The sequence below is a fragment of the Leptonychotes weddellii genome, chromosome 6, assembly GCF_054177405.1.
Source record: "Leptonychotes weddellii isolate Sample4059 chromosome 6, ASM5417740v2, whole genome shotgun sequence".
Classification (NCBI taxonomy): Eukaryota; Metazoa; Chordata; class Mammalia; order Carnivora; family Phocidae; genus Leptonychotes; species Leptonychotes weddellii.
Window position 1 is genome coordinate 91,913,563 of NC_138374.1, and position 17,394 is coordinate 91,930,956.

General features: G+C 41.3%; 1 protein-coding gene across 9 annotated transcripts in view; it reads left to right on the forward strand.

The window, feature by feature from the left end:
• LOC102744208 (rab GTPase-activating protein 1-like) overlaps positions 1-17,394 on the forward strand; it is a 359,561-nt gene that overhangs the window by 322,643 nt on the left and 19,524 nt on the right. For 6 of the 9 annotated variants that reach the window (XM_081824632.1, XM_006733066.3, XM_031027901.2 and 3 more), the window contains 2 exons: positions 1,842-1,934; positions 12,557-12,667. In XM_081824632.1, coding sequence (XP_081680758.1) covers positions 1,842-1,934; positions 12,557-12,667 — 204 coding nt within the window. Of the gene's footprint in view, positions 1-1,841; positions 1,935-2,123; positions 4,128-7,023; positions 8,976-12,556; positions 12,668-17,394 lie in introns of those variants that run through there. The other 3 variants (XM_081824635.1, XM_081824636.1, XM_006733067.3) reach the window with 2 other exon arrangements.

Genomic DNA, 17,394 nt, shown 5'->3' on the forward strand with positions numbered 1-17,394 from the left:
AGGAAATAGAGGGCCCCAATTAAAGTCAGGAAGAAATAATGTTGTTGCTGCTGTCTTGTTGGCACATGACCACATGTATTTTCCTGGTCTGTCTGATGATCTTGAGGGCAGGTGGTGCCTCCCTGTCTTTTGCACTCTGGTTCATCACAGTGTACTGTTGAAAGTCTCTGGAGATGGAGTAATTAAAAATTAGTCTCTCATGACCGTATTCAGCAGTGGTTTTGCAATTCATTTACACCCTGAAAACTGTCCTTAACTTCTTGTTTCACTGGGGAAACTCCCCCATCAGCCAGATGAATATTGTCATCATGTGGTTGTGGAATGATTTCCACCGTCTCCAGTTTGGACTGAGTTTGTGAAATTTCCCAGTTGTGGTGAGAAGCAGGTAATTCCAGTACTTGAGAATGCTCCTGGATGGAAGAACAGAGTCATTAGAATAAGACGGGGCATGACACATGGCGTCTTTGCTTTTTATTTAACAGATTCTCTGGCCAGATTCTCACACACATATTACATGTTTTCTAAATACCATATTTTGAACTCAACAAGAAACAGTCTGCTGAGAGCCTCCTCTGGGCCAACGACTTAGGTAGGTCTCATGACGATGGTTACTAAGGAGCATCAACACATCCTTGCCTTCAAGTCCCCAAGAATCCAGCAAAATAACACATTTGTTGTCTTTTAAAAAGTTAGATAAGCTTTTTCCTCATTTCAAGTCACTTACTTTAGCACCTAAACATCAAATAAAGATTTTGATGTTGAAAGGAATTCTATAATTTTGATTGTCCAAGGAAAGTCTAAAAGTAAACTCACTCTGTCATATGGAACATAGATGATAATACATTAATTTTATTGAATACTTTTTTAAAAAAACTTCCAGGAAACAGGTAATATTTTAGATACTTTGCCTGTGTTAACAGCATTTAATTCTCCTGACAGCCATTATGAAGCAGAAATCTGTTTGCCTGCCATTTTACAGATGAAGAAACTCAGACCAAGAGAGGTTAAATACTGGTTTGCCAAGAGGTTTCATAGTTAATAAAAGAAAACAATAGTAGGCATTCAGACCCTGATCTATCTAGGGCCAAATTCTATGACCTTTATTCTGTGTTATGCTTATTTGTTTATTTTTAGAATTCTAAGATTCTGTAAGTCCTAGTCTTTTTTTTTTTCTTCAGAGAAGAGTAGACTACTGTCTTTTAAAGATGACACAATTTTAGTAAGAAATAGATGAGTCGTTTAGATGATGTTCTGTTATTTCACACAGCACAACGATTCTGTTATTTGTTGGGAGTTTTTAGTGACAGACTTTAGAATCTTCTTTCTCTTGGGTACAATATATTGACTCTATTTGAAAATATTCTTTGTTGCTCAGTTTTTTACCTTTATAAAACAGTTTTCCTTTTCAGTATGGTAGAAGGCTATGCATGAATTTTACTGAGAAGTGGTTAGAATTAATAGCACTATTAAACACATTTACAAAAAAACAGTTACGACATAACTGTGTTGCAGCACAGAAATGGATGTTTGTAAATAAAGTTTCGTTGGGACATGGCCACTCTTGTTTGTTTACTTATCACTAATGACAGCCATTTCTCTGAGGTGACAACAGAGTGGAGTGGCTTTGACCCGGACTGTGGGGCCCCCGAAGCCTAAAATATACTATCTAGGCCTTGACAGAAAAAGTTTGCAGACCCTTCCTCTCAGATCTAGACTTTCCCCCGCTCCTTTGAGTTGGGTGTATGCCATTAGAATGCCAGAGACTTAATTGGGAACCATATCAGAAAATGTTTTCCTGAATCATGTCCTTGTCTAACATGCTTTTCTTCTGATCCCTGTAGGTACCAACCAAGAAACTGAAGAAATATGAGAAAGAATATCAGACAATGCGAGAGAGTCAGCTGCAGCAGGAAGACCCGATGGATAGATACAAGGTAGGGGAGGCGTGGGTCACCCATGGGAGCAAAGTGCCTCTGTACCCTAAAGGAGCAGTAGTGGCCGGTTCAGCTCCCTCGGTTCCTTCTTGATTGACTTAGACGCTCTCTGACCTTGATAAATGTCCAGGTATGTTTTCATTTCAGGAAACTCTGGCGTAGCCAACCATAATATTTCTTTTCTTTCAGTTTGTATATTTGTAGGTAACTCCACCTGTTGCATTTATACTTGGAATCTTCATAAGAAGCTGAGAGAAAGGGAAAAAGAAAGAGAGAAAGTGGCTATCGACTACTTTCAAAAATGAGAGAACAAGGAAAGTGGCAAAGGACTGTGTTAGCTGTGCACGGTCACGTCCACAAGGACTTGTAGAAGGTGAACTCTTCCAAGCCGGGCACAAGAATGTTTCAGACTTTCCTCTGTCTGTAGCAACTGTTAAACATACAAACTCATTTGGAAGGAAAAATAAAACCCACAAAGGTTAACAGAGCATAGTAACGGTGTTTGTTGCAACATTTATTTCCACAAATCTGAGTAACAGTGACATTTCACTACAGTATCCAGTTTCAGAATCAAAGCTGATTTCAGCTTAATAGCTTAGTGAATTGTAGTATTTGTAAAAAATTGGGCCATTCACATCAATAGATCTCTTCAGTGATAGTTAGTAACACTGTTCCCATGATGCAGTGCTGGCGAAACACTGATTTTGAACTTATTTTCTCCAGCTGACACATTATTGTCTCTCTTGAACATGTTTTAATTCCTCAGAATCCTACAGGTGCATCATGGTTCCCTCCTGCTTCATGTCAGTAACCCTGGGATTAGGGAATATTGTATTTTCACACCAAGCACCACCAATGCCAACATATCCTTCCAGGACAAGTACTGGGGCGGCATTGTTAATGAACCCCCACTGAGGGATGACGGCCACTTCTGTAACTCGAGCTGCCCTCACGTGGTCAGAGAAGTCACCAGGGGCAGCTGGAGTCACAGTCCCTCTTGTCTCTGCTGCTGACCTGAGCGGGGCATGGAATAGTTAGGTGGGTGATGTGGTCAGACCTGAGTTCAAATCCTGGCTTTCCAGGAAAAAAAAAAAAAAAAAAGCACAGGATTTGTTATCCCCATTGGGGGGTTTTAATACCTCTGTCTCATTGTTCTGCATCCCAGGCTCGTTAGCGAGCTGCTTCCTGGTCTGTAAAACATGCAGGAGCTTACTCATCTCCTTACAGGGCTTCTGCAAAGATGAGGACGTTGTGTGCTAAGTACCTAGCACATAGCTAGCGTTCAGTAAATGGTTGTTATTAGCCTAAGTAGGCCGACAGCCTGCCCTTACCCAGGTATTATTACCAGAATAACATCCCCTTGCATGGATCTGCTCTACCAGTCCCTCGCTTATCTTCTTCACATTTCTCCCAAGGTTGCTCCCCAGTAGACTGACAGCAGTATGTTTCTCCCCTTGTTTATAAAACAGGGTAAAGAACTGAGAAGAGGGGCGCCTGGGTGGCTCAGTCGTTAAGCGTCTGCCTTCGGCTCAGGTCATGATCCCAGGGTCCTGGGATCGAGCCCCGCATCGGGCTCCCTGCTCAATGGGAGGCCTGCTTCTCCCTCTCCCACTCCCCCTGCTTGTGTTCCCTCTCTCGCTGTGTCTCTCTCTGTCAAATAAATAAATAAAATCTTTAAAAAAAAAAAAAAACAACTGAGAAGAAGAGCCCATGTACTGCTCGGGTAGATACCTATTAACCCACAAGGGACTCACAGAATAAGGTTTGAAGCTCAGTTCCACCACCACCACCCCCCTCAATAAAACCAGTTTTAATGTAGCTCATGTCACATGCTGCTTTAGAATGGCTTGAAGCAGTAATTTTAAAATAGTCTTAAGGATCCCAAATGAAGCCCTCCTACTGCTTATATGATCATTCTAATTTTCTTAGTTGCCATCATTACAAATAAAATCTGGGAAGATTGCTTTAAAATAGAGAAGGCAACGAAAGACTAAAATTGTATATTTAAAATCAGTCTGGGACTGAACTTGGTACTGTTTCTTAAATCCTTTTCGTATCAAAGTAGATATGTATAAATAGTACAGTGCATATTATTTTTTAAAGAGTACTTCTCACATGTAAGACTTTCAATATGTGCACATTTTACTGAGGGACCAAAGTAGAATTAAACTTTTTTTGTTTTGTTTTGTTTTGTTTTGTTTTGAAAACAGATACTCCTTTTAACTTACACATATCAGATATGCTCTATAGCTATTTCTTTTGTATTATTGTAATAGCTTGTCAATACATCTAATATTTCTATACCCTTTTAATGTCTAGATATCTATATTGGCAATATACTTGGTAAAGTTACAGTCCTCAAATTATAATTACATTTTCAAGGTGACAGTTGACAAAATAGTTTCCAACCATCCCCAGACGTTCTTTCAGATAGTCAATATCTAGTTTAAGAAACTAATTATAATGACCTTAAAGTAGGAAAGACATACCTCTTAGCCTCTTCTAAATTTAATCCTGTCAAGAATAAGATCTATGTCCCTGGAATGAGCACTTTATAATTCGTAGATCTTGGACTGGGAACCTAGTTGTGCAAATTCTTAAGAACAACTTGGGAAGATTTTCGTGGGCATCAACTTGGAATTTATACCAGTTCACTAACAAGCCCTCCTCAACCATGAAGGTCCATTCTGCTTAAAATGACATGTTTCCCCCCTAGCTCACTAGACGGCAAGGGAGTTAGGAAAGTTGTGTCAATTTTTTTTTTTTTTTTGAAGGCCCAGAAATGTCATACAATAAAATATTCTAAGAGATTTTTCGGTTTGATGCTGTTTCCCTTGGCATACAAAAAGGGCTCTCGCATGGAAGCCAGAGGTGGGATGAAAGACCAGCGATTCAGAGGCAGCTCTCAGCCATCACATTCTTGCTGTATCTATCCAAATACGTGTTTTATTTTTAGGACAGATGCCAATATCTACATTTTCAAGTGATGTCACTATACTCAACCCGTATCTAACACTTAAGTCTCGACCACAAAGAACGAGATGAATTATATTGGTGTAAATTTAAACTTTAGAACCCTAAACACAAAAACGTTCTGGAACTCAACAGTGGCAACAGTCGCACAACTTTGTGAATGTACTAAAACCACTGAATTGTACATTTTAAAAAGATGAATTTTATAGTATGTGAATTATATCTCAAAAAAAAAAAAAATCCAAGCAAAATGTTTCAAGAGGATTGGTATCCAGCCCATTTTCTTTTCATAAATTCCAAGTCACATGAGAGGTGCCTGTGCAGAAGCCATATTTGTGGGAGGGAGACCTTCCGTCAGATCTGGAGCTAATTAATGATTAAAAATCCTATGTGTATACATATTTATAGGGGAAAGGCCAGCATAAGTGGGTGGTACATTCATTTTCATATATAAATATGGATGACACAAACATAAACATATATAAATATGTGTACGCACTGGGTTACCTGGTCTTGGCTCCAGTTTGCATTTGAAAATCAGCTCTATAATGACTTCCTACAGTATTTGGTGTGCTCTTTCTGCTGATCTTCATGACTAGGTTGCAAGACACAAAAAGGAAACTTTATTGGAAGAAGAATATAGAACATTTATTCTAAGTCTCTCTTATTGTCCTTCTTAAGTTTGACCTGGCCAACTTGGTGTTGGAGTTTTTATCTACTTGATACTTCAGTTTGTAAATTAGTTAATTTATTCCAAATGAAGTGAAAGTCGGGATAAGGATTTGTCTATAGAAATCCATCACGTAGGGGCACCTGGGTGGCTCAGTCATTAAGCATCTGCCTTCGGCTCAGGTCATGGTCCCAGGGTCCTGGGATCGAGCCCCGCATTGGGCTCCCTGCTCAGCGGGGAGCCTGCTTCTCCCTCTCCCACTCCCCATGCTTGTGTTCCCTCTCTCGCTGTATCTCTCTCTGTCAAATAAATAAAAAATAATCTTTAAAAAAGAAAAAAAAAAAGAAATCTATCACGTATATTTCCATTTTCATACAAGCCCCCAGAAAACAAGCATTCATGAATATGTGTAGCTGTTTTAGTGTATTTTAAAAATTAATAGCCAAGCTCCTAATAAGTAGTTACCAACTCAGAAACTGTAATACTGTTTTCTGTTTTAAGGAGTTGAGTTGTTTCCATTTAGGGAAAGGTAGTTTTCTAATAATGTAACCTATTGACAGCACCTTTTAGAGACCTGCAGCCTTCATCTACCTCTGGAATATGGTATGCTTTTCTTATTTAATTAACTACTTGCACAGATGGGGGAAGCCTTAGAAAGCACAGCTAATTAATTAATTCAGTGAGTCTTCCAAAGCATAATGAAGATTATGTTATTACCTGTTCTAGATGGGCAAATCCTAGAAAGGATCAGGAATGCTTAAACTCTCTTGAGTTTGGGACACAGATAGTATTATACATCATTTCTTTTTTTTTTTTTTTTTTAAAGATTTTATTTTTTTATTTATTTGACAGAGAGAGACACAGCGAGAGAGGGAACACAAGCAGGGGGAGTGGGAGAGGGAGAAGCAGGCTTCCCGCAGAGCAGGGAGCCCGATGCGGGGCTCGATCCCAGGACCCTGGGATCACGACCTGAGCCGAAGGCAGACGCTTAACGACTGAGCCACCCAGGCGCCCCATATACATAATTTCTAATTGAAGTATCTTATCTACATTTAGTATAATTAAATTTAGAATGTTTAATTTCTTTCATGAGGTTAGAAGTAGTAATTCTCTTATCAAAGTGTAATTCAAACAGGAAGAAAATAATTCCTCTCAGTTTACAAAAAGTTTGTCTCACACATACTAATTTTTGTAGAGCAGTTATCCCTGCATGTAATTTAAAATTAAGCTATCTAATTATACGTGGCAAAAACAATACAAAATATTTGAAGCAAAGCTTAATTAAACTTGTATTATTTGCCATCCTTCCATAGCTAATGAAATAACTTAGACCAGTTATCACATTTTGTTTTTAACTTGTCAAGTGAAATAAGTTTAAATTTTGCTAATCTTACCTGAAAAAAAAAAAAAGGCTTCCCTTTTTTCTTACTGTGTGGGGCCTTTCCTTCCTCAGGAAGTCAAGATAAGTGAATCCATCTTTGAAAAGTCTTTTTCTACCAATGAAAATACTTATATTTTATTAATTTTCCTCATCACAGAGACTGTCACTGGTTTTTGGAAATATTTATATTTATGAAATAATGTGCTTTTAATGAATACTAACAGTCAAGAGCATGGTTTCTATCTGCCTGTGATAACTTTGTGATAGACCTCAGAAGGCTGCCACTCTTTTTGAGCATGGATAATCCAATGAACTCACTGTTCTAAGATGGTGGAAATTGCAGGGTAACCCCTACTGAGGATTCTTGAGCAAATTAGCTGAGAAGGAGCAGGTGGTTTCTGATGATGCCTGTTCACTGAGTTTTACTTAACACTTGAGAGAGGTATGAATGTTATGCATATTAAGAATTTCTAAGTATGTTTATCGATCTTCAGAATTAATTCTCCAAAACTTTTATTCAATTTTTAGTAACTTTTGCTTCCTGCTAAAGTAGCATTACTGAGAAAATTATGTCACACTAACATGTTGCGACATCATCTATAACCCATTTGCTTTTTTTTTTAAATTTTGCTTTGTATGCTAGAGCAGGGATCTGCAAACTATGGCATGTGGGACAAATCGGCCCGCTGCCTGTTTTTGTAAATAAAGTTTTATTGGAACACAGCCACACCCATTGTTTACTTATCAGCGTCTAGAACTGCTTTTGCACAACAGTGGCAGAGTTTGAGTAATCTCAACAAAGGTTGTATGGTCTGCAAAGCCTAAAATACTTCTTGTCTGGCCATTTACATTTAAAGCTTGTTGACCCCTGTGCTAGGGAATAATCTAAGACTGTTTTTTTAAATGCTAGAAGAACTGCAGTCTGGTTTGCCAACTGCCAGTTAGTTATTACTGACAAGATTTTGTTTTTAGTTTGACATTTAAATTTTTTAAAATTTCTACCAGAAAGATAAAATTGGATATGTTGGGTAAAGGAAGAGCATAAAAGGATTTCAAATATCCAGATTTTCTCTCTCAAATCTTCATTTGCAGACAATATAGACATTTAAACATTTCATCTGTAGGCATTTGCCTTTGAATGTCAAAAAAACAACTGTTTGCTGAAATTTGATGATGATAATTATCAACTCTTGAAAGAATTACCCAAACGAAAATATGCGACAGTTGAGTATGTTGTTGCTAATAAAATTGTACTGGGTCTTTTAGGAAAACATTTTCTCCTGAGCCTTAAATGTCTTTAAAAACATGTGCCAGGAACTCATTAGAACAGCAGATGACACACCCAAAATACTGAGCTAGAGTTTACGAAGCTGCCTCCTTCACCATCATTTTTTCCTGTGAGGCTTAGTTTATTTTCTTCTGAGTGCCAGTTCACATTTCTCTGGTTTCTCATCACGGAATAAATGACGTTCACCATCCCTTGTGCTGCTTCACCCACACTCCAGCCCTCAGATGCACAGGAGACCTGGAAGCATTCCCCTGCCCAGCAATTTCATTCTGTGGCCCGAAAATGAACTATTTTGCAATGCTTCCGACCTTGTCATATGAGGAAGCTCCCTCCACCCGGCCGAAATAACACAGTGTAAACAACTGACACTGTAGCTGCTAACACGAACACATAGAGCGGTTCCCATCAGTCTCGCAGACGGTCCAAGGCAGCGGGGAGAGGGAGGAGTCTGAGTGTGTTCATCTTCCTGAGTTGAGACTTGCCCACTGGCTGCCTCCAGTGTACTTTCTTCCAGCGAATGTTTGCAGACAGAGAGAGAACTTAGAGTAAAGGACACTCTGAGGAAAAACACAATAGCAACACATTGTTAACAAGTGTCTGCTTTTGTTATTGCCATTTCATAACTGTATTAGTAGGTGTGCAATTTCATTGGATATTCTGTTTTTTTTTTTTCAATTGTCTTTTGTACCTATGATTGAAAACGGTAGTTGGTCTATGACTTTTGAGGAGGTAAGTTATTTATCTGTGTATGTCTGTGATACCGGCGTCTGTCTGTCTGAAAAATGCAGTATCCTCCTCCCAAAAGTTACTCACCAAACTTTGCTGGCCGTGCAGCTCCTATGCCCCCGGGGCGGGGGGGAGGGAACGGACGAGGAGCATTGTTGTCTGCTTTTTGTTGGAATGGTGTCAGCTGTGTGAGATGGAGGATGTGCCCAACAGGGCAGTGTGAGTTTCCAGGGTTATGGAAGCAGGGGCTCCTGCTGTCTTTGCGGAGAGGGGCGGGAAGCCGGCCGCCTGCTGTGTTGACAGGCTCCGAGCCGCGGGGCACATCTGCTTGTGCAAACCGGGGCACACCGCTGCCTCTGCACGGACAGGCTGACGGGCTGACTCCCAGGCGCTCTTGGGCGGGCAGCCCTTGCTGACCTTTCAGAAGGAACGAGGCCCATCCAGATGGAACTTTCTTCTCTGTTCTAGTATAAAGGGGAGTTTTTTCATGCAAAAGAAAATACAGCCCAGTAAGACACCTGACTTGAACCCTTGGCGAGTGTAGGCAGGTTCGTAGGCAGGAACCCCCGCCTCGGTGGGTAGCGGTGCCTCGCTGGCCCGCTCAGGGACACGGAGGACTGCTGAGGACACCTCCCGCCCCAGGTTCAGACTCTGGAGGACGATACTGCATTTTCGGCCCCACAGCTTGCTTGCCCACATGTCTGTGAGTGCAGAGCAGGAGTCACACTCCCACTGTGCTGCTTGCTGTGCACACACCCGACCGAAGCTTCTTGCTAAAGCCAAGCCTGTAGGCGCGCCCCTCAGGCCATTTTGCTTTTTAGGGACGCTTAGACACTCAGAGTTTCTCCCAAATCTTCCCCTGTCCCCCCACCCCCCCCCTTGGCCGCATGTCCATAGGGAAGGGTTCCAGTTGCAACAGGCGTGGTGATGGCACGTTTCCAGTCAGCACTGAGCTGAGCCCCTGGCTCTTCCTTAATTAACATCACCCACCGGGCATTGATCTCCCATCAGGAGAGAAGTAGCCACCGGGTGCATCCTTAAAGTACTTGCAACGAAGTGCTTTTCCATGTGTGACTTTGCCTGCAAGTTACCTTAACTCCCTGGTATGTCACTGTCACCTGAAAAACCGGTACCTGCAACATTGTCCCTTGGGCGAAACAACTGTAACGTCAATAAGAGTTGAGGGGACTCTGCACCTTGGAGTCCTGCAGGTACAGTTTCAGGAGGAATCGGACACTGACTCAGGAGCAGGGACTGGAGTCGTGTCACCAGGAGCTCTCGGGAGGGAGAACACTCGCTTCCCTGCTGAGCAGCCCACTCTGTGCACTGTGTCCTGACGAAATGGTGCTGGGTGTTGCTGCTCGTTCCTGGCGAGGAGGAAATGGATTGGAAAAGTTTCTGGAACATTTTTTTTTTATACATAATTCTAAGTTTTCAACAAGTAGGCAAGTTGTTTCCACAAAGAGGAGTAATATTTAGATGTATTGGGTAGAAGACTAACTCTCGGGCCCCCGCTAGAATTTGGATTGCTTCAGCAAAGATTGAAAGATTTCGCCATAGAGGCCCTGGCTGTTTATCTGCTATATTTTCATGCCTACTTTGATGATATTTCTGAGGGAAGTTAGGACTTCTATAGATCGAGGGGACAGACAGAATTTGATGAGTGCGATGTGCCCCTACAAGTATGTACACGGTCTTTTCAGGAATATTTTGGGAAAGGATTCCTGGCAGGGCCACACTTTTGAGGAGTTACGTAGTATCTTGGTCAAAACCGAAGATCCAGTCTGGTTTCGGGTAGAATATGAGCTTCTCACAGGAGTAAACTTTAAAAAAATTCTCATTTTAGCATTTTATCCTTTTCAGTGGAATTGAAATTCTGAATGGCTTTTAATTTTTTTAGTAACATTTTAAACACATGTATTCTGTATTCATTGTTGAAAACTTAGAAACATTTTTAAAGTACAAAGACAACAATGAAAATAAGCCAGTACCTGCAATTAATGTTATTTATGCTATGAAAATGAGACTTTCTAGTTCCTTGTCTTTTTTTTTTCTATGAGGTGGCTTAAGCATTTCTTTGATCATATTTTTCACTTATATTTTAACACTGCATGGAATTCTATCATGAATTTATTTAAAAGCATTTAAGAGATTTGGGACTGTTTTTATCTTCTTCAGTAGATTTCTTTTTCAAAAATGTTTTGGCATTCCCCAAGTATCCCAGTCTTCCTTTTCCAAAAGAGGAGATAGGAATAGACTCTGTTGGCCGGTTCTAGTCAAAGCACAAGTTATCCTTTAGCTTCTCTGCTGGCCCTGTTGGGGGATCCTCTGCTCCATGAAAGTCTAAGGCTCTGCCCTTACCGTCAGTTTCCTAGCCCTTCTTTAAAAAACCAAAAGAAAAAAAAGAAATTGGGCTTTCTTTCTTCCATATAACCAACCCTAGGTTGTTCTATAGAAGATAAATGTCCTTTTGCCCCACGTTACACGATGATATACTCTCTTCCAGGGCATAGATTTGTCTTCTGGTTGTGCACTACTCCTTTGTCTGAGTTTCTGCCACCCTTGCAGAAAACCCTGTTAGGAGTATAAATCTGAAAAACAGGAAGGGCTCATCACATTGAAGTCTTTCCTGTCAGCTCTCTTTGAATCTCCCATAACTGTTAACAGTAGCAAAAAAAAACAAAAAAAGGTACTTTTGATACTTTGGATTGGAAGACAGTAAATTGCTACTCTGAAAATAGATGCGCATGTACACAGTTCATAATGTTTAGTTCAGGGGAGACCTTTCTTCCTAAAAATGTGACTTGGTTCTTTCATCATAGGACTTTGTTTCACATTTTTCCTGGGAGTTCAAGAGGAAAAAAACAGCTCAGTAATTTGTTTTACCCAGAATCTTTTGAAGTTTTAAAGTTGAGAAATTTTAAAAGCCCTCCAACAAACACCGAGAGCCATTGTCATAAGGACTGTCGCTCATACTAATACAAAAATTGGTGTTCGGAAAAGTATTTCTACCCCGAGGATGAACATGTCAGTTGATAGCAAAAGTCCTGAACCCATGTATCCTGGTTCTTGATTTAGTGCTCATAATTAAATATATTCAATGAATGTGAACTCTGATACTGGAAAAACAATGTGAAGAGATGTCTAGTGGTTCCCCCCATTTCACGCCTTCTGTGTCATGCAGTTTCCCTTGAGGTTAAGGGTGGGATTACTGTACATGTTTCAAACAGAGGATGGCCCGTGTCTGGGTTCTGGGTCTATATGAAACGTCACAGGATTGGGGAGATATTGGAAATTTTGCCTTTTGTGGCACTTTTTAAATAATGCAGCCTTTTACCATGCAGCCTGTCAGGGACAGTTGTAAGGTTCACCGGGTAGAGAGTCGCATCTGCGCTGCTGGCTTAACTCACTGTTGTTTCCCCGGACAGCAATCCTGCCTTCCTGTGCCCCTTGCGCCTCCTCCTTTTTACACCTTCAGAAGTTCACTTTGTTGTCACTGCTTGTTTTTGCTCACCGGTCCGTTCCTTTCTGCTAGTGCCTCTCTGCACTAATGCCGCCCTCTGGCTATTGCTCTTTTCCTGCAGAGGGAGAACCGGAGGCTGCAGGAGGCCAGCATGAGGCTGGAACAGGAGAACGATGACCTCGCCCATGAGCTAGTAACCAGCAAGATCGCTCTGCGAAATGACTTGGATCAGGTAAGCGTGTCGTTCACTAGGTTGCAGTCAGACCGCGACGAGCCCCTCAAAGGCGAGGACCGAGTTGCTCTCCCTGCAGTCCCGCTGGGGCTCACTCTGTACTTGACGCTGAGTTCTGGCTGCTTGTTGGGTGAAGGGGCGGCCAGTAGGTGGCAGGGGACAGCTTGTGCTAACTGGAGAGGGTGGAAGACGCCAGCCTTTGAGAACGGTTTGGGTCATTTCCAAACAGCATGTGCGACGTGTTTTTTTATAACTCTAAACTTCTCTGGTGTCTCTTCTCTTCGTCTGTACTTTTCTTAAGCCAAGGGCTGCCAGCATAATTACCTGAGAATATCAGTCACCAAGACTATACCAATGCCACGCTGACATTGGGAGGCACTTTACTTTTTGTTCCAAGAAGAGTTCTCATCTACAGTGAACGTGAGGATTTTATGTGAAGTATGTACATTAAGATACGTGCATTGGTGGGGAGACAGGCATTCTAGGGGCTGAGGGCCAAGATGCCTGGCTGTGAATCCTGGCAGCACAGTCTGCTCACCGCATGACCCTGCGCAGTTCTTAACCTGCCTGTAAGTAAGATAAGGTGAAGCACGTCAGCAGTGTGTGTTCAGTACATGGTAGCTATTGCTAGGAAGACCTTAAATTGTTCAACTTCCCTGGTTCTTTCCAGCAGTACTGACAGCTTTAGGACTTGCTGTTTTCTGTCGCTAGTGTTTTATAAAAGGTAGCTGGCAATATGGAAGGAGTCTTGGGCGGATTGAAAATTATCTCTCTTTTCTGACTTAAAAAGTGAATACTCCCCACAAACGGTGCCAGGGTCAGAAAGACTGAGACTTACACTGTTGAATCTGTAAAAAAGAGGCATCACCCGTGTGCTGCCTGCTCATTGACAATATTTCAAATACAGATCCAATCATGTAAATACTATTAAATGTTTGGAGGAGTTTTTTAAATGTCCCTGGCACAACTCCTTTTTCCCATATAAACAGCTAATTTTGCAGCTCAAAAGTTTCAACCACAGTAAGATGGGGATTAGACGACTATTCAGGAAAACAGTGCTAAAGGCGGAGAAGGGGTAGCTGAAGGAATCCACACTAAACAGAGTTCGAAAATAAAACCGAGACTGTGCTTCGTGGGACACAGGATGTAGAAGGTTGAAAAGCAGTCTGGTTGGGGGGCCGGGGGTGGGGGTGGGGGTGACCCTTTTCCCCACGAAACCATTCAGCCAGGCTGTTTGGAAGTTGTTAGAGGTGGTGTGAGAAATGTGTGACTAAGAGAGTCGGAGCCAAAGAAGACAGAGGGGCGTCCAGTCGGACAGGACCAAGACCAGTCTGACCTCGGCTGGTACATTTTTGTATTAATTAGACAATGCTGGTGAGTCAGTACTAGAACGAAATTCCTGTTTTCATATTGGCTCTCCCAACGGCCTCACATTTGATTCTGTTCTTTTGAATCTTGTATCCATTAATAGTTTTCTGAAGATGGATAACTAAATGAAAAGGAGTTTTAAGCAGTGGGACTCTGGGGATGCGGTGAAATTCACTAGAGAGAGTCGTATGTTTAAAGTTGTGCAGGAAATGTATTTGGTGTTATCTATCAGACCTTTAAAAGGATTAAAAAGTAATGAGATGAAATGTCTACTGAGTACCTACTACGCACCAACGACTATATTCCTCAATTTTATAAGCGTTATCTCATTTAATCTCGCTAATGACTCCATCAAGCAGGTATTATTTTAATCTTACATTTAGTAAATGAGGAAGATGACATATGTACTCTGACTTGGAAAGCTATTCTAACAGAGATCTGGACGGAAGTATGTGTACAAGATGGTTTATTACTATGTTACTCAGAAGAATAAAAAGTAGAAATAATGTATATGTCCAATAAAAGGGGAGAATGAAAGTAAATGTCTTTTTGGAATAGTTTTTAAAAACAATGGGAAGATGATGTTATAATATTTTTGTAAAACCTATAAACTTATCTGTATATAATGCTTGCATCTAAATTGCAAAGGATATGGCTGGTGGAGCCATCATCTTAGGAAAGGAAGCTGAAATATACTTCAAAAGGAAAAAAGCCTACAAGGAAATCCATCAAAATATTAGCTCTAGATACTCTGGGTGATGAGCATCAATCTAACTTTTAGATTCATCTTTATGCATGTATTTTTTTCCATTATTTTATCTTTTATAAGAAGACCTTAAATTCTTAACAACCCTTGGTTTGGTAATAATATACGTTATACCTTATTAATAATTAGAAAAAACATATTATTTTTTAAAAAGATGTTGTACCACCAAGAAAGTCTATTTTGTGGATCAGGCTGGGAAGACTGCTGCATGCGTACTCCCGAAATAATTGATGGTTGAGTATCTGGGTAGATAGCTCATATAGATTCTAGATGCTAGTCCCTGAAGAAAAGATTCCTTCATTTTTTCATTTTCTTCGTCTTTCTCTTAATTTCCTCCCTTTATACCTCTCTTTTTAAAAGAGTAAGTAAGACCTGGCCCTTGCCTTTTGAAGCTTGTTATCTAGGTGAAAAAATAACAATTGCTATTTCATGCATATCTCCTCCAAACATCTGATTTTGCAGTTTCTGCCTGAGTGGGGCTTATCTGCCTGTCAAAAAGCCGTCCGTCCGTGCATTTTAGGTGTCCTGCCCCCCAGCCAGCCTGGGAGGACACCAGCCGCACAGGGAAAGCGCCGGCTCGCCCCGCCTTCACCCCACTCGCCCCCTACTTTTCCATTGTCACTTTCATCAAAATCACATCTCTTCATTGAAACAGTCAAACTTCAGCCAACATTAAACAAGCAGGAAAGCAGATTGCATTCAAGACAATATGTAAAGCAAACAAGCACTAATTAGATAATTAAGTACTCTTTAAAAATAAATTATTCCTCACCCTTGTCATTTTAGTGCTGGCTTCGGGCGTCCTGGGCACAAAAGGCCCGTAATTTTTCTCTTTGACAGACTTGTCTGTTTTGACAACTTGCCCTCCCTTAGACTCTTGAAATAAGGACTTCTCCGTGACTAACAATGTAAAAAGATACGACGTCTCCATTTCAGTTTCTGTAGCGAGCTGCCTTCAAGCCCTTCCTGTCCTTTCTCGTTCACAAGGAACGAGCAGAAGAGACACACCAGCACTTTCGCACTGCGGACGGCGCCTCGTCCTTCTGACCGGGGCAGGTTCTGTGTTAGGAGCAGGGGCTCTGCGTAATGAGTGGCGAAGTGTTTTGTTTTGTTTTAGATTGAACAACAGGCTTGACGAGTTCTTTGAGAACTCATTTCTGAAAGATCCTCATCCCTGATGTGAGAGCTGAACCTTTTGATCAGGTTATCGGTCGATTCATGATTAAATCACAAATGGCAGTGCTTTTTCCTCTCCTATGTATGTCACATGAACCTTAGGTAGCAATTCGAAGTCTCCACATCGATAAGGCATTATAAGGGGGCGCCTGGGTGGCTCAGTTGGTTAAGCGTCTGTCTTCGACTTGGGTGGTGATCCTGGGGTCCTGGGATCGAGCCCCCACATTAGGTTCCCTGCTCGTCGGGGAGTCTGCTTCTCCTTCTGCCTGCTCTGCCTGCCGCTCTCCCTGCTTGTGCTCTCTCTCTCTGTCAAGTAAATAAAATCTTTACAAAAAAACAAGGCCTTATAAGATGTTGGTAAGTGATGGGGCACCGGGGCGGCTCAGTCAATTGGGTGGCCGACTCTTGATTTGGCTCAGGTCATGATCTCAGGGTCCTGAGATTGAGCCCAACATCAGGCTCTGCGCTCAGCAGGGAGTCTGCTTGAGATTCTCTCTCTCTCTCTTCCTCTGCCCCTCCCCTTGCTCTCTCTCTGTCTCTCTCAAATAAATAAATAAATCTTTAAAAAAAAGATGTTGGTGATTAGAATTAATAATGACAGTGATCTTAACAAATTATGGTGAAGATTTTATGGTTTGAGTTCAAAGAATATGAGTATCTCTCTGTGTAGTATTACGTTCCTAGAGATTCATTTAACATGAAAGATGATTTCTACTTAAGTGAGGTGTAGAAATTGGCTGTCCAAAGACCCAGAAGACTGTTTTTAGGAGAACCAAGTTTTTTCAGATCTGGTCCTATTTTGATGAGCAGTAGAATCATTCTGACTTCACTGTTTAACATAGTGGAGAGACTCTGGATGAAGCTTCTGGAAAATACTGACGCTCCTCCCACATGGGACCCACAGCAATTTCTGCAGATGTCAGAAACACTCCTTTAGTGTTCCAAAACTATAAAATGTCTAGATGTGATGCACGATTTAAGAAGCTTACATGTCCAGATAGCAGAAATTTACAAAAGGCTAAAAATTGGGGTGAATCTCTTTAAGAAACCAAACTTAGAAAACATTCACTTCAGAGTGTCATGAGGAGAAAGGACTCGTCTCTTCACAAAATGGAAAATGCGGGGGGTACTGAAGAGGACGTTAAATTGCACTCTTCTTTATTAGGGGGGCTGTTGCTCAAATATTCTGAGGTAGAACTTGAACCAGTGGGTTGACGTTATAGGGAGCTAGATTTGGTTCAATTTTTAAGAACACTGAAATGATCTGTATAGCTATTCTTGATTCACTGCTCTGTGACCCTCCCTCAGAGACTCTGGGGAGGTGCTCCCTGCTTTGACTGCAGTCATCTGACTGGCTCTAGAATTCGCTGTTTTGAGTGTCTATAATCTGCATCAGATATCTTACAATTTATGAAAA